This window comes from Melozone crissalis, unplaced genomic scaffold (assembly GCF_028551555.1).
Source record: "Melozone crissalis strain CALT ecotype California unplaced genomic scaffold, PUWL_Pcris_2 ptg000063l_1, whole genome shotgun sequence".
Lineage (NCBI taxonomy): Eukaryota > Metazoa > Chordata > Aves > Passeriformes > Passerellidae > Melozone > Melozone crissalis.
Window position 1 is genome coordinate 3,616,409 of NW_026535841.1, and position 17,096 is coordinate 3,633,504.

Sequence of the window (17,096 nt, forward strand, 5' to 3'; positions counted from 1 at the left end):
GTGCCCTGGTGACAGCCCCTGACCCCAGAGATTCCTCATCTACAACTGTGACTCTGAAGCTCTGACAACAAGAATGGAACATTGGGAAAGCTGGGGGTTTTAAAGTGCAGCAAAAAGCCAGTTAAAAACACAAGCAGTGTGAACATCCCTCAGCACCAAAGCACGAGTAACACAGATGCTGTGCAGATGAGAAAAATCTATTCCTTCACTCCTCATCGAGGCAGCTGTTGCTAGAAAAGATAGAGGACAACTTCCTGGAGCTGCACATGGGTCTCATCACAGAACATCCAGTTTATGCCCCCTGGAACAGGGAGGGACAGCCTGTGCCACCATCCCCAGCACCCACTGCCCACCCACAGCACTTCCCTCACCTCTGGCAGCTGGCACAAGCTCAGAGCAGACAGCAGGAGGGAAGGAGAGCTTTCCTTTTTGAATGAATTATTGTTCTTGATATAGCTGCCTAAACTCTCCATCAGTTCCTGCTGAGTGGTGCAGTCATGTTTGTTTCCCAGTTTTTGTTTGGGAAGCTGCTGGAAGCATCCATCCAACCCCGGCCACACGCAGCACAGTGCTGGCATGCTGCATTCAGAGCCTAACACATCAAATTTTGTACTTCTCCTGCCACTTAGTGGCTGCACCTGATGCAGCACCACATCCCTGTGATGTGGAACAGGCTCATATTTCTGTTCAGGTGCAGTAAAACCTGAATAGGGACAAAGAGGAATTTAAAAACATTTCAATTATTTCAAACTCTCTGAAACCTGTCAGGGCCCTCACAAATCTCACTTTGCCAGATGAAAGGATGTTAGAAGGATGATTACTCCTGAAGACCAGATATTTTGTGAAGCAGCAGCTTTAATGTTGCTGCTGGCAGTGCAATGTGCCTCCATCTCCATCTCTAGGATTCAGAAGGATTCACCATTTCCCACTATTGAATGCAGAGCACCCCCAAGGTCTGGGAATGATTGGTATCTGATTCTATTGATTCAGAAGGCTGAACAATTGCTTTATTAAACCACACTATATTACATTATACTATACTATATTAAAGAGATACTATACTACAAGGAACACTAAAGAAAACCTGTGACTGTCTCCAGACAGCCAGGACACAGCTTTGAGTGTTTGGCCAAGGAAACAAAACAATCCTCAGCAGAATCCAACTGACAAATCACTTCAGGTAAACAATCTTCCCAACACATTCTGCACGTGCAAAAACAACAGGAGAAGCAAGCAGAGATAAGAATTGTTTTCTCTTCTTCTCTCTGTGCTTCTCCAGGAAAAATCCTGTGTGAGAGAATAATGTCTCTCTCTCTCCCTGTTGAGAGAATGTGAATGGCACATCCCCCTGCCAGGGAGGGCCTTTCTGTTCCATAGAAAGAAGCAAGGCTGTCACTGCTGTCTGCTGTAGCTGACAGGAGCTCCAGGCGTGGCTGTCTGCTCTGTGCCAGGCTGTGGGGAGGGAGCAGGAGAAGGAGCAGGAGCACAGAGCTGCACTGCCTATCTGCCACCAGGACACAGAATGAGCACAGGAGAGGGAGCAGGAGCACAGCCTTCATGCACAGCCTTTCCAGCAGCAGCCTATCTGTCACCAGGACACAGAATGAACACAGGAGAAGGAGCAGGAGCACAGCCTTCTGTGCATTCATACACAGACTTTCCAGCAGCACCTGCACTGCCTCTCTGCCACCAGGACACAGCCAGGAGCACCGGGAAAGGCCTTGGATAACCAGGTTTGGGCTTCATTCATTCCTGTCACTGATGGCACCAAGGGAAATGAATTAAATCCCATTATTACCGGGTGGGTCGTGCCTGGGCTCTTCTGGCCCTTGCTGCTGGGCCAAAGGTGGCAGCTGTGGTGTTTCACCCCAGAAACACCTTTGGCTGGCTGGGTGTGTGGTGTTTCACCCCACAGACACCTTTGGCTGCCTGGGTGTGTGGTGTTTCACCCCACAGACACTTTTGGTTGGCTGGGTGTGTGGTGTTTCACCCCACAGACACTTTTGGTTGGCTGGATGCTGCAGCTAGGCACTGGAACAAGTCCAGGCTTGGTAGAAACTCAGTTTACCTCCGGTGGAAAGGCTGTAGGCGAGGTGAAGAGGAAAAAGAGACAGATTCTGCGGAGGGTTTAATCCAGACTTTTATTCCAGGGTCACAGATGGCTGAATCTTGGTAACAGCTCCACAGAATCCCGACTGCACGGTCTCAAGGTCCTTTAAAGCCCAAGGGCAGGGGGAGGGAAGGGATAGGTGAGCCACCAACCAGGTGTGAGGGGGGGAGTTTCAGGGGACAATGACATCTGGACAGACCAATGACCTCGGCGCTGAGGGGCATCTTTTGAACTTGGCCAATCAGACGATTCTTGTTGGCCCGCTGAGATTGATGGGCAGCTCTCATCAGGGGCAGGGAGAAGGCATTGCCACACCTAGGGGGCTGGGATAGGTGAAAGAGGATATTGCAACACACTGTAACAGGAAATTGTCTGGTTTGCCTTTCTAGATTGTGTTCCAGGACAAATACAGTCAGGGGAAAAAAATTGTAGTTCATTTCTGCTTTGATCACACTCAGTCAGAGAGGTGACAGTGGTAGCTGTGCCAGATGCTCCGAAAGGAATTGAGGTTGTAAACCACACTGGCCTTCAGGAGGGTTTAGACAGGTCTGGATCTTGGAGAATCATTTCCTTGGACTGGCATGGACTTTCAACAAAACGGATTGAACTGTCGTGCTAATGAACGTGCAGCTCAGTTTTGGGAATGTAAATCAGCTGGCAAAGCACCTGACAAATCAAGTGTCTTATCCTAACGTAATGGCTGACTAAATACACATTCCTGTGTTGGAGATTTACATAATCCTTCAGAGCACCCTGAGAGTACCAGAGCCTTGGTAGACAGAGGAAAACCTACGAAAGAGGATGGACAAGCTGCAGAGATTGGTAAAACATCTATTTTACTGTTCTTATTGACAGATATTTTTTTTAATTTGAATTTTTATAAGGCTGTGTAATACTGTCAGGTTTGCCTAGAATTAATTTTCCGGTTCATGCAGTCCTTGGGGTAAAGCTGCAGAGTAATGGCTCTCCTGGCAGCCGCACACCACCACGGGGGCTGGGAAAGCACTGCAGCACCAGGCTTGGGAATGTCCCTCTGTAAATGCAGCTCAGCTCTGGGCACAGAGATGGCCCCTGAAGGGAGAAGCAAACCCTTCTGCTTCAGCTCATGGGCGGTAAAGAGCTCTGTGACACACGGCTTGGTAGGGGATGTGTTTTATAATGAAAGCAGGGAAATGAGCAGGAGTGGTGTATTCCTAGACATTGTTAATGAAAAAGAAATGTGCTGTTGTAGGGAGAGGAAACTCGCCTGGAGAACGAGGATAATGAGGTTCCCAATCCTTAGCTCAGTTCTGAGTAACAGGACAGGGAGGTGGTGTAGCCATGAAAGTGCAAGTGAAAAGGATCTGCTGCTAGCTGGGGCTGGAGAGCTCAGCCTCCTCCTGCTGCAGGCTTGGAATAGTCTGGTTTTATTTCTGTCCTGGAGGACACCCTGTCTCGGGCTGGTATGGAAGGTATTTAAAGGAAAACACTTTGAGAAAAGGGAAAAATCCAAGATTATTTGAATTTGTGGTTTTAGAGATATTGTGAGACTACAGCAAAATTTCCTTTTCTCTGCTGGACAGCTCTGTAAGGAGAAAATGAGCAGGTAAAGCAGAAAGAGGTTCTCAGCTTTGGGTTATTTAAGTTCTCAGGGTGACTGGGGTCGTATTCATGTAGCAAAACACAGTCTGGCCTGAGGTGCCCTGCACTGGCTGGCAAACAGCCGAGCCTGAGCATGGGCTCTTTATGTGGCACCAGAGCTTTCCCAGTGGGAGGGGTTTTTAAGCAGGGGCTGGCAAAGGCCATCCTGGCCTCGGGCCACCCAGAACATTGGGCAGGAGGTGTCAGGCTAAAACCAGGGGCCCCCAAAATGCTCAGAGTGGTCTTGGGATGTGGAACAGAGCTCCCAGTCCCAGGACTCCCTCAGGGCACTGTCGCAGACATCTTCTGTGAAAATCCTTTTCTTGGGGTTTTCCTGCTGAGAAGCTGCAGCAACAAAGTGTAAGCAATGGTTATCTGCTGCTGTGGAAGGCATCAGGTGTGGCTGTGATGGGGCCATCTTGGATGTTTACAATTAATGGCCAACCACAGACCAGATAGCTTGGACTCTCTGTCTGAGCCACAGAATTTTGTTATAGATTCCATTCTATTCTTAGCCAGCCTTCTGAAAAGAAACCTTCCCTTCTATTTCTTTTTAGTATAGTTATAATGTAATATATATATATATCATAAAATAATAAACCAAGCCTTCTGAAATCTGGAGTCAGATCCTCATCTCTCCCCTCATCCTGAAAGCCCTGTGACCACTGGCACAGGGCACATCTTGCCTGTCACAGGATTTCACCTGCAGGTGGGGAAGCCAAAGGCACAGGCACAAAATAGTGGAAAGAAGCTGTGTGGTTCTGCTGTCAGCTGCAGAGCTGGGCCAGCCAGGACAGCTTGTTCTGCACCCTTCAAAAGTCAAGAGCCCTGACTTTTATAGCAGCACTGATCCTGTGGTGCCACACGAGGCAGCCCCTGCCCTGCTTCCCAAGGCTCAGCAGTGCTGTCCCTGGGCAATGTGAGCAGGAGTGTCCCCAAGGACACCTGAACCCACTGCCTGTCACACATTTCATCTGTCTCATAATGCTGAATGCACAATTACAGACTGCTAAACATTGCTCTGTACAAGTGCAGCATCACAGGAAAGACACTCTAATCTAAAATGTGTGTTATTATCATGAAAGGATGGAAATAACAGCACACCAAGGAGTGCCAAATGCATTGGCTATCCATGGCCATGGGAAAATCCCCCAGCTCAAAGCCTCAATGTCTTTTGAGTCAGTTTATTCTGTACAAGGAAGCCACCCACTGTCTGCCCCTTTTCTTCAGCTCCAGAACAAGATCCTGATCCTGACAATTTGTGCTGCTGGGATTGGAGGCACCTTCCAGTATGGGTACAACATCTCCATCATCAATGCCCCAGCCTCAGTAAGTACTGCAGCTCTGGGTGCCTGCCCTGACAGCCCCTGGCGGCAGTGGGTGCCCCTGGAAATCTGTAGGCTGCTGCTGAGGGACAGAAAGCAGGGATGTGTGGTTCTCTCTGTGTAATTCACATCCAGAGCACAGGACTTGGCTGTCAAAAGCCACCCTTGAGCAGGATCTAGTGTCACAAGTTTATTCAAAAGCTTTGTTTCAACTGCTTTAGCAAAATCAAATTCTAGAATTTTTCAACCTGCATCCTTTGAAGTTGGTTTTTGCCTTTAGATTGAAAGTGAGACCCATGAAATGAATTTTTAAATTATCAAAAATAACCACATAGAGATATAAACCAACTGCAACTTTTCAACAGCAACAGTTTTACACCCTAAATTCTGTATTAAAAACACATCTAAGAGCTGGAGGAGATTGGAAGCATAAACACAGGATAAATAGATTTATTAATAAGAGAGCATTTCTCTGTGTCCTTCCCCTCTCTCAGTACATCCAGGTGTTCATGAACACGACCTGGCTGGAGCGCATGGGGGTTCCCCTGGAGAGCAACACGGTGCTGCTGCTCTGGTCCTTCACTGTCTCTGCCTACCCTCTGGGAGGCCTCATTGGGGCTGTGGCTGCTGGCCCCATGGCCATCATGCTGGGCAGGTAAGAGGTGCTGCAGTTTAATTTAAGCTTTGCAGCTTCCCTTAGTCCAAGAGGAGTTAGGATCCCTACAGCAAAACACCCACTGTGGTTAAAAATAATATCTCAAATATCTGAATATCTCAAAACTCAGTGGGGAACTGTTTTTTCCCCACATTATCTTCTCATCATTCCAGCCCAGCTGAGGGGCTACAAGGATTTCAGCTCAGCTCCTTACCACAGTACCCACTCACATAATCTCTATCATTTTTGTGCCCAGTTCTCTGCCATGCTTTTAAATGGGAAATCATAATGGATGATATAATAATGATGTTATATCATAATGGATGATACCATAATGATATCATGTCATAATGGATGGTATCATAATGAATATCACAATGATAATGGATCAGACTAAGGATTTGTCTTCAAAATAAACTGTGGGGATGACACTAGAAAAGCAGAGGGTGCTTGCAAAGAGCAGTGATTGCATCCCAGCTCCTCATGTCTCACAGGTTGTGTAGCCACATTTTGGTCTGAAATATTTCAGGAAGTATTCATTAAATCTCCACAGTGGGACTTTTTTACTCTGTGCTTGAGTCTCTGAAAAGTATCTGTCTTACCTCATGCATCTTTCATACACAGCTCTATCCCCAGATCTCTTCAGAAAAAAAAAAACAAACAAAACCAAACCAACCAGTGTTACCTACATAAATTACATAAATTAATAGGAAATTAGATTTTGCCTCCCTGTCTCTTGACCCCAAGATTTTCCTTTATCTGCTATCACTTTGGTTTGCTCCTCTTGTATGATGAAGGAGAGCCCATTATGGTTTGAGGTCCCATGACTTACTAATTTCATGGTTATGAAGACCTGGAAGGATATGGCTTCCTTAATCCATTCCATTTTTGAGATTTCACCCTGTATACTACTTTGGAATAAAATCATATTCCATCATAAATAAGAGAAACAACGACTGGTAAAGCAGTGAGCAGGGACTAGAGAGAATTTCTGGCAATAATAACAGTAAGGGTCAATAGAGTTCTCTTTTTTCCCCTGGTTTTCAGCAGAAATTTCTCCTGGGACACATGAAAACTTTCTGTCAAAGTTTCACAACAATTACAGTATTACATGAAAAATGCCTGTTTTAACAAATTAGCACTTGCAGACCAAAACGCTCATGGCTTGCTGAGGGAATATTGCTCTCCATTCAAATGGGAATTTTGTGTGAGCACTCAGCCCTGGGGCTGGGGGAGAACCTGGTGGTGGCCTCAGAGAGCCTGAAGGGACACCCTGAGGTGGCACAGGGACACCTCCTGCAGGGCTGGGTTCACCAGGAGGTTCTGTGGGGGCTCCAGCCCCTCTGCAGCTGCCACAGGAAGGGATGTCACTGTAGGACACAAAATTACACAATGCACACACTGCTGTTTCAAGGTGGAAAAGGAAGTTTATTATCTGACTCTAACATTTATAGATTTCCAAAAGTGGCAGTGGATTGGAGGGTGACAGTGCCACCTCTCCAATGACACTGGACAAACCAACAGTCTATCAAATTTCTCCTCTTCCATAAAAGAATGCAAAACAATAACTTATTTACATAAAGTGCATGAGAAAATTTGTTACAAGAATGTAAACATCAGAAGATTTAGAAAATCTTCAAAAATCAGGGTGACAAAGGGGTTTATGCCAGAGCTGATGTGCCACACATGTGCTCACAACTGTGTTTTCTCTTGGAAGGAAGATGTCCCTGCTGCTGAACAATGGCTTTGTGATCATAGCTGCAGCCTTGTCTGGGTGCAGCAGGATGGCCAAGTCCTTTGAAATGATCATGCTCAGCAGATTTCTTACTGGTGTGAATGCAGGTATGGCAACAGGAGAAATATAGAAGGATGAAGGTGGTAACAATCAGAAGATATTTAAGTAGGAATGATCCAGGATGTTAAAGCAATTAATCCTTTAGGCTGACCAGAAATATGTAAGTGAATTAAGAAGTTGTATATACAGATTTTATACTTTGCTTCTAAGGGCTTTGTCTTAAAGCATACACAGGCAAGGAGGTTTGGGTACCACATGTAAGCATCTCTGTGCATGGGGAAAATTTGAGCTGAAAATGGATCCCTATCTGCTTGTAAGAATGTCAGCCACTCACCAGCATGAGCACCACCACAAAAGCTTTTGTAGAAAAATCTGGAAATTTTCAGTATAAGGGAATGATCAATATAAGGGACTTAAAATATGATATTCCCCTCAAAAGGGGGAGGTCAGGGGAAACATTGCATATAACCTTGGATTTGGTGCTGAAAAGACCACAGGGCTGAGACCCTGACAGGTTTCAGGTTCATTATGCACTGCTACTGATGAACATTGAAATGTTTAGTTACACAAGGACAGGGGTGAAATTGAAGGTTTGGGTGGAATAAGAAGCTCAGGTAGATTATTTATCACAAGGCCTGCAACAGAAGAGTGCAGCTGGCAGCCTCCAGAGGTGCTGCCTGCATTTATTCTTGTGTCCTCTGCCCACAAGCTGAGGTCAGCATTTGTCTGCCTTGCCCAGGTGTGAGCATGAACATTCAGCCCATGTACCTGGCAGAGAGTGCCCCAAAGAAGCTCAGAGGAGCTGTGGCCTTGACCTCTGCATCATTTACAGCCCTGGGGCTGGTGCTGGGGCAGGTTGTTGGGCTCAGGTAAGGTAAAGCAAGCAGCCCACTCTTTCCTTCCTCTCCTTCCTTCCCTTCCTTACCTCCCTCCCTATTTGCCAGGTTGTAAAAATCCTGTGTAAATTGTGTTTGTTTGTTTTTCTCCAGGGAGCTCCTGGGAGGGGAGGAGAGCTGGCCATTCCTTTTAGCAAGCAATGTGGTTCCTGCCCTGATCCAGCTCACAGCTCTGCCTTGGTTCCCTGAAAGTCCCAGATATCTCCTGATCGACCGTGGAGACAAAGAATCCTGCATCTCTGGTGAGTTTAGGGTGACTATTAGCTCATGTGAGACTTGGGCCCCGACATTTTTGGAATGGTGCCACAAATTTTACATGTAGGAAGATTCATATCAAGTAGTAAATATGATCACTTCCTCCTTTCAAACTAAAGAACATTCTATAATCTTAAAATTATTTGATCTACTGAGGGAATTGAAAGGCATCTTCCTACAACAGGCTTATTTGCTACAGTAATAGGGTCAAAAGGTAAGACTTGTGTTCACAATGGCAAATGTTTTGTAACTATGAAGTGAAATAAATGCTGGTTGAAGAGCTCAGGATCAAATCTAAAGCCAATTCATATTAAAGGATTTAGTTAGATTTGTGGCATACAAATCCTCATATGCAGAGTGGCTGGAGTTATTTCGTGGGAAATATGTGCTGTGTACCAAGAACATCTTAATTGCCTGCATTCCCCAGGGAGGGCACTTGAGATCTGAGTCAGAAGCATGGCTGCTAAAATGGCACTGATTTCAGTTGGGAAATATTCACTTGTCAAACAGTGGTGTGGGATTTGCACTCCCTTTCCCCCAAATCTTTCAAGGGGCTGCAACAGAGCTGATAAACTCTGTGAAGGTCACAGCATGATCACAGGCTTGTGGCAGACATCTTTTATGAAAAATCCTTTCCTTAGGATTTTTCTTCCTGAGAAGCCTCAAGAACAAAATGCAAACATTGATTATCTGCTGCTGTGGAATGCAACAGGTGCATCTGTGATTGGTCTCTGTGGTTGTTTCTAATTAATGGCCAATCACAGTCAGCTGGCTCAGACAGAGAGCTGAGACAGAGCCTTTGTTATCATTGCTGCTGATTCTATTCTTAGCCAGCCTTCTGATAAAATCCTTTCTTCTATTCTTTTAGTATAGTTTAAATGTAATATATATATATAATAAAATAATAAATCAAGCATTCTGAAACATGGAGTCAGATCCTCATCTCTTCCCTCAACCTGAGACCCCTGTGAGCACGGTCACACAGGCTCTGTCCTGCAGCTTTCTGCAGCCATCACCTGCTGCTCCATCCCTCACCCTGCAGAGCAGCCAAATGAAGAAAAAACCCAGGGCTAAGAGTTTCCCTTGTCCTTGCAGCCCTGCAGAAGCTCAGAGGCACCAATGACCTGAGTGCAGAGCTGGAGGAGATGCTGGCAGAGCAGGCTGCAGTGAAAGGCCAGAGAGCAAAGAACCCCTGGGAGCTGTTCCAGAACCCAGGGCAGCGCTGGCAGCTGGTGAGCATCGTGGTGCTGAGCAGCGCCATGCAGCTCTGCGGCAACGACTCGGTGAGCAGCCTGGGGGGGCTGGGGGCTCTGGGGCTCAACATTCTGGCAGCAGGAGAGGAGTGAATGGTGTCTCTCTGCCTGTGGAGATCTTCACATGTCAGGTGTTGTAGGAGCATCGGGGGTGGGACGGTGGGGACAGACAGAGAGCAGAGATCTCTGGGGCCAGGACAGGAACTTGGGGTTCATTGCAAAGGGCCTGGGTGCAGGGCCCTGCTGGGAGCTGCCAAACACAGCTGGAGCAGGGCTGAGAGAAGAGAGGGGGAGAGAGGATGGGAGGGTGAGAGAGTGAGGAAGTAAAACAGATAAGAGAGTAAAAGGGGTAAGAGGGCTAAGTTCTCGTTACAATACAATAAATCATCTTTTGTGTTGAATATTCCCATTCTCACTAACCTATCTAGTACAAGATACAAATCCTATAGCATTTACATACAGCCTATAAGAATCATTACATTCCCATACTGTGTTACATTTTAAACCCTAAAAACTCCTCTTTGGGCCCCTTCTGCCAAGCTGTAGGGTCTGCTCTGGCCCTTGGAGCTGTCTGCAAGCAGAGGGTGTTGTTCCATCAAAAGGGGATCACCTTCAGCTGGCCATGCCACTGTTTTCCAGTTGTTCAGTAACTGAGGGATCTCAAAGCTTGCTCTCATTTCAATCTCACTTATAGTTTCTATATTCTCAAAATCTTGTGCCAGACAATCATATTTATAAGGCTTTCCTGTTTCACCTTCCCCAACAAGGTGTTTGGTTCCCAAAATACACATGTGCATTATGGGAGGATTCAAAAGGATGCTGTCAAAATAGACTCTCTGGTCATTCTGCATGACCCTTCAGGAAAAACAATGGGATGTATTTTCAGATGTCTTCCCTTACTGCTGTCTCCTTTCTTCTCTTCACAGATGTATTTTTATGCAGCCTATGTGTTCCAAGAGGCTGGAATTCCTGAGGACAAAATCCCCTATGTTGTAATCGGCACGGGAAGCTGTGAGCTGATCACATCTGTCACTTGTGTGAGACTCTCGGTGCACTCTGCTGACTGCAGCCTCTGCTGGCAGGGAGGAGGCTGTTAATTCCAAACTTGGGGTTTGCATTTCTTTTCATGCCAAGGAAGCCCTTTAGGCACAGGAGCCAGGCTGTCTGTCAGCACCCCCAGCCAGAGGGGTTAATGCAGAGCTGTTTGCTCAGACATTGCACTGCCATCACTGTCTGAAATCTCTAACAAGTGTAGTTCTCTTGCTTTGTGTTCATATGGATGGTGGCAGAGTTTAGGTACAGCTGGGACATTCTTATCTCCCTTGATCACCCTTCTTGCCTGACTCCTGCCACCAGAACTTTCTTTTGAGTTTTTTTTTTTTTTTGCTATGAAGCAGAAAACATCCTGAAAGTTACTGTAGAGCAAACTAGGCATGGAGTATTGAAAGGTGAAGAGAAAAGAGGCAGGAAATATAAAGCCAGGTTAAATATCTTGCTTTATTTGCCTGTGTCACTGTGTGCAGAGCATGATCATAGACTATGCTGGTCGGAGGCCGCTGCTGCTGGGGGGATACATCTTCATGGCAGCCTGGGCCATCGTCTTCATGGTCGCCCTGAGCCAGCAGGTAACAAACTTTCCTCACTTATTGAAGTGGAATGGAGTTGGGCTTTGCCTTTTGTATGACTGGGGTGTTCAGTGGTGGCAGATGAGTGCCCTCACTGGTTTTCCATTGGTCTCTGTGGCTGTAGACTCAGATTAGCTGGATGCCTTATCTCAGCATGGCCTGCATTTTCGCCTATATCCTGAGCTTTGGAATCGGACCAGGTCAGTTCCCTCAGTGTTTTCAGTGAAACTTTTGGGGTTTGGAGATGTGTGCAGGCATCTTATGGAAACTCTCAGGCCCTCTTTAGCTGCAGCATACTCCAAGCATACTCCAACAGATGCTGTCTGGCTGTGTCACAGGGTTTGGTGCCCCTGGTCAGTCAGTGCTGTGCAGGGCCAGGCTGTGCCCATTTCTCTCTCTCTGTCATATTCCCCCTTAGTCATCCTGGCTATTAGGCTAATGCACTTGGAAGTGATTCTTGGCTTAAATAGATGGCAAGCTTTTGATTTGCTGCCCAGTCCATTAGGTCTGTAAACCAGAATTTCTAATGCTTCACTTTAATCCCAGAAATTGTTGGCTATGCCATCTGAGTATTTTCTTGCAGATACAATTTCCACATCTATCTGTGAGCCTACTAATGTGCCCTTCTGTGGCAGAATACACCAGTTTCTGGGGGTGGGCAATACACAGGATGTTGTGGATGTTTGCATGGTGAATATAGAGATGTGAGACTGTTTGCTCACATGAGTTTGAAGGAAGGCAGGCAAGAATAGAACCAAGCTGCCAGTGTCACATGCCACACAAGTTGGCAATAATTTCTTGTCCCAGTCCCTACAGTGCCATGGAGTTGAATTAATTATAAGCCTTTCTCACCGTTGGGTCCTGGTAAGAATAATGTGGATTACAAAATCTTTCCTGGCAGCTCATTCTAACATGAGAAAGCCTGAATAATTACCCAGTCCCTTAATATTTAACCTAAAAATTCACCTCTCACACTTCATGTTGCGTTTTCGTGTTAAGATGTGCTCTCTTGTTTTTAATGCAATGTTAACAACACGATTAACTTTCCTGCCATTTCTTTTTCCAGCTGGTGTAACAGGAGTTCTGCCCACAGAGGTTTTTGATCAAATGTCCCGACCAGCTGCTTACATGATCTGTGGCTCCCTGCTCTGGTTCAACCTGTTTGTGGTGGGAACAGCCTTTCCCTTCATTGTGGTGCGTTCCCAAAGCCAAGCAGCTCTGAGTGCCCTGGGCAGGAGAGGGGCTCTGGTAGGGACAGGGAAAGAGAATATTGCAAGCACCAAGATAGCACTTCTTTGGAAAGTATCTTTATGAGGAGAGTGGCCAGAACTCCTTTAAACCAAACTTTCTCCGTGTTCCCTGTGGTGATTTCTGATTTGAGGTTGGGAGTGGAATCCTTTGGGGGATGGATGATCAATATTCCTCATCTGTCCTCAGTTGAGAACAGCTGGAACAGAACATGTGATGTAATTTCCCTTTGCCAGACCCTGGCTGTATTCCTTAAGGTGATTCCTGAAGCAAGAGGGAGCAAAACTCCACAGTATTCCTGTCTTATTTCCTCCTGAGGGCTCCTGTGATATAAAATTATATAGAGAGAGAAAGACAGAAAAAGGCATTTTAAAATACTGTTCTTGCTAAGTCAAATTTCCCAGTCTATGCTGGGGAGCTGTTGCATCCTGGCATGTGAGGCTCTCACCAGGATTCACAGAAATACTCCCTGGGTGACTTTAGACCAGGCAGGAAGAGGGATTAGTGGCCTTTCTGTCACCATACAGAATGTCACCAACACTGTCTTGTTTTTTCCTCCTCCTCAGAAAAGTCTAGCACATTTCTGCTACATCCCATTCCTTGTGGTTTGTGTCTGCACTGCCCTCTACGTTTGGTTTTTCCTTCCTGAGACAAAGGGAAAATCCTTCCTGGAAATCTCGGAGGAGTTTGGGAAAAGGAACTTCAAAACTAAGACCCGTGGAGGTTTCTATAAAGGCCCTGAAGAGATCAAAACCACCTCATTGTAGCAGAAGAATGGAAGATGCTATCTGGGGGAATTCTGCAATGAATTCAGCAGTGGCTCTGTGCCCTTGCAGGGACACAAAGAGAGAAGTTAGAGACAATCTATTACTCTTAGGTTCTTAAGTTCATATTGAAAACATACACTTGAACCTATAAATCCAAGCAAAAGTTCAATAATCTGTTCTCAGCTTTTAGTAGTAACACATGCATATTTTAGAATCCTTATCAGAATGACAGAATGATGCCTTACTCTCTTATCATCATACCACACCATGTAATGCTTTAGAAAACTTATTCAGAATTTCTTCAACAGTAACTTCATCTCAGAAGTCCTTCTTTCCTTGCCCCTGAATCTGGGCTTTCTAACACAGAAATTAATGCGATTAAATTCTGGTTTCAGACACCAGATGAAATTTTCAGTACCTTGTCTTGGTGCTCCCGTTGTTTCTGTTATTAAGTGATTTCAAATTGATCCCTACTTGTTAAGCAATAGTGAGCAGTTAATTATTTTCAGCTATAAAAACATGTGACAGATGGATTAGAAAGAAAGCTTCTAGTACTTGCTAAGTGGCTTATTATACAACAGACTTTTGGGCATTGTTTTGCAGACTATTTATTCTGGACTGGTTTTCTTCATGGCTTGTTTGCTGTCTTCCAGTCCTATGTTGTAAAGGACAAGTAGTTCTCTAATTTGTTCTGCTCCCATGGACACTGCTGGTGCATCTTGTAGGGTTCTGCACCTGTGCTGATGTTAAGCATGGTGAGAGCATGGCTTGTTTTGGGTGTGCATCTGCAGGTCACACCCCAGTGTTCTCTGCAGATCTCTCCATAGAGCTCATTGGCAAAGACCCAGATGTGAGATTGATTCTTTCCAGTTAACCTGACACAGAACAGGGCAACACTCCTCACTGAACCTGGCTTTGCACAGGCACTGGCCTGACTGTTAAGTTTCTCCCAGTTTCTTCTCAAAGTCATAACCAAGCCACCTCTTTTCTTTTGCCTTTGTATGAAAGGCACAGTGCTGCTATGTTTACAATGAAGAAGAATACCTTTGCAAAATAAGTAGGTAAAGTTTCTTTCAGTGTATTTTTGAACTATATTTTAAAGAAAAATGCAGCATTTTTGAATTAAAAGAATGTAAACGTTTCTGGAGTGTATTACTGTCATGCTGGGCATGAGTGGAGCAGCAGATATATTTCTCAGAAGAGGAATCTGTGCAAGAACTCTTTTGTGGTGGTGTTCACAGGGGTCCCAGGATGAGGGAAGAGATGAGAATCTTGACTCCATGTTTCAGAAGGCTGATTTATTATTTTATGATATATATTGTATTAAAAGAAAATGATATATTAAAGCTATACTAAAAGAAGAGAAGAAAGGATTTCATCAGAAGGATCAAAAGGAATGGAATGATAATAAAATCTTGTGACTGACCAGAGAGTCTGAGACAGCTGGAGTGTGATTGGCCATTAATTAAAAACAATCACATGAGACCAATCAAAGATTCACCTGTTGCATTCCACAGCAGCAGATAATTATTGTTTACATTTCATTTCTGAGGCCTCTCAGCTTCTCAGGAGAAAAGATCCTAGCAAAAGGATTTTTCATAAAATACGTCCGTGATACTCTTTCACTACCCAAATTTTATAATGTATGAAAAAAAAAAAGAAACATTTTTTCCTTTGTGGTTGTTGCTATTTTAGAAGTCATTAATATCTAGACATGAGCAAGAGCAGCTACCTCTGCTCTTGGAAAACACTGAGATTTTGAAGTATGCAGGATTTTAAGACGAGACAATCAAGAGCAGGACTCCGTAGAATTGGGAACTGGAGAGATACTTTCCATTACTATAGTTTGGAGAGAGCAGGGAGGAGCAGAGGGAAAGAATGAAACACAGAATAAAAGCAAAAAGTGCCACTACCATCGTGATGGTGGCAAAATATTCTGTAATTCCTTTGGTGAGGACCAGAGGAAGGAAAGAGGGAAGTGGATCGGGGGGAGCTGCAGGGTAGGAAGCAGGGATGGACTGAGGAGATTGCCTGGGCTGAGGGAGAGGAGCATAAAGGTCAGAGAAAAGAGAAGTCCTCCAGTGTCCAGAGGTGCTCACCTTGGCCACTGCTGTGGCTACTCCCATGAGTCAGGACTGAGCATTTTCCCAGAGCCCTGCAAGGACAGAGGCCATCTGCTCCTGGCTGTACGAAACAGGCTTGGTCAGAAATGATACACATTTACACATTTACACATTTGCTCGCTTCCTGACTTTTAGAGCCAGTCCTGTGAGTACATGTAGCAGAAAACATGAATTCCAACTTTCAGCATTTTTTTTCTGTCTGTGGCCTGAAATCAGGGGTCTATAAACTGATTAAGCAAACACAAACAGTGGTTGCATTTCAGTTGGTCTAAGTTGTTAAATTTTAATTGAAGTATTTAACAAGTTGGTTAATTGATACTGAATTAAAACACTTTCAACTGAGAAATCTATGACACTTGTTCACATTTTCTTATATAAAGTGTTAGGCAAAACCACATCTTGAAAAGTGATCCTCAGAGACTCACAGCTGATATTACTGTTTGCAAATCAAATAATTGTGCTCTGTTGGATTAATTAATAACCATCAACACTAGGGAATACTAGTACTGCTGCTGTCCTCAAACACTGCTCCTCTGCACAAGCCAGCTCTCACTTGCACCCAGCTGGGGTTGGGGTTCTTCCAAGGACACACAACATCCCAGCCTGGGGAACCACCAAGGGCAGCCACTCGCCAGGAGAGGGAATTCCCCCCTAAGCTGTTTGAATAACGTGTAAAAGCCTTTTAACAGAACCATCTTGGACACTGCCCTTCAAAAATTATGGCTAAAATGAAAGGTTTTACAGTCAGGATTTCAAACTGACATTAAACCTTCCCAGCATCTGCCATATATTATAGGGATACAGACTTGAACTTTCAGCCACTGACCATTACTCTTGAAGAGTCAATTATCAGTCAGCTGATAACTCAACAGCTGGATGCACAGGCCAAGGAGGGCTTCAAAAGGCTTTTCTGGGTTGAGGCTCAAGGTAGCAGACAGGAACTTTTGGAACTTTTCCTGTGGATGTGATCACTGATTACCCAGACTAACACTTGAGGAGTCCAAGGCAGCCCACTCCAGTTTGCACCAGTCCTTGGACTTTGGCTTCCATCAGTGCTTTCCTCCTTGTCCTTTACTCATCTCCCACAGCTCCTCCTGTCCCCAGCTCCTGCCAGAGCACGCCCAGAGCCCTGACAGGAGCACACAGCTCCCCAGCTGCATCAGTAACCAACACAACAACCACACAGCAAGAACTTCAGAAAAACCAAAGGGAGCGTTAACACTGTGAAAGAACAAAATTGTTGCACTAAGGTAGAAAAATCATAGAGAAAGGCTTCATAAAATCAAGTCTGCTCTCCTGGAATCAGTGGCTGGCCTTGTCAAAGCCAGCATTTTGCAAGTTCCCATGTGAAAGCAGTCCAGGTGTGAGCAATTTGTTAACATAACAATCTTTTCCTGCATAAACTGTTTTTGCACTGTTAGATA

The 17,096-nt window shown here is 45.2% G+C and overlaps 1 protein-coding gene across 4 annotated transcripts; it reads left to right on the forward strand.

Annotated features, from left to right (window-relative positions):
- The first annotated feature begins 1,678 nt into the window (after positions 1-1,678).
- On the forward strand, positions 1,679-13,848 carry SLC2A11 (solute carrier family 2 member 11). 4 transcript variants are annotated; one of them, XM_054288947.1, is made up of 13 exons: positions 1,679-1,733; positions 2,500-2,932; positions 4,961-5,059; positions 5,550-5,710; positions 7,428-7,552; positions 8,245-8,374; positions 8,495-8,643; positions 9,752-9,939; positions 10,836-10,946; positions 11,433-11,534; positions 11,659-11,734; positions 12,601-12,728; positions 13,349-13,848. In XM_054288947.1, exons 2-13 carry the CDS (start codon positions 2,912-2,914, stop codon positions 13,547-13,549), a joined length of 1,491 nt encoding a protein of 496 aa, XP_054144922.1. In that variant the 5' UTR covers positions 1,679-1,733; positions 2,500-2,911; the 3' UTR covers positions 13,550-13,848. The 4 variants fall into 4 exon arrangements, with proteins under 4 accessions (XP_054144922.1, XP_054144923.1, XP_054144926.1 ...); XM_054288948.1 differs by lacking the exons at positions 1,679-1,733; positions 7,428-7,552; positions 8,245-8,374 and having other exon boundaries at positions 2,480-2,932; XM_054288951.1 differs by lacking the exons at positions 1,679-1,733; positions 11,659-11,734; positions 13,349-13,848 and having other exon boundaries at positions 2,480-2,932; positions 12,601-12,686.
- The last annotated feature ends 3,248 nt before the right edge of the window (positions 13,849-17,096 follow it).

What these genes read in the sequence shown, in the direction of transcription:
- SLC2A11 (XM_054288947.1), top strand. Translation starts at nt 2,912, where the DNA reads ATGGACAAGCTGCAGAGATTG. An exon ending in TGGTCGCCCTGAGCCAGCAG is followed by an intron (nt 11,535 to 11,658) that starts GTAACAAACTTT and finishes CTGTGGCTGTAG; the next exon opens with ACTCAGATTAGCTGGATGCC. An exon ending in GAGCTTTGGAATCGGACCAG is followed by an intron (nt 11,735 to 12,600) that starts GTCAGTTCCCTC and finishes TTCTTTTTCCAG; the next exon opens with CTGGTGTAACAGGAGTTCTG.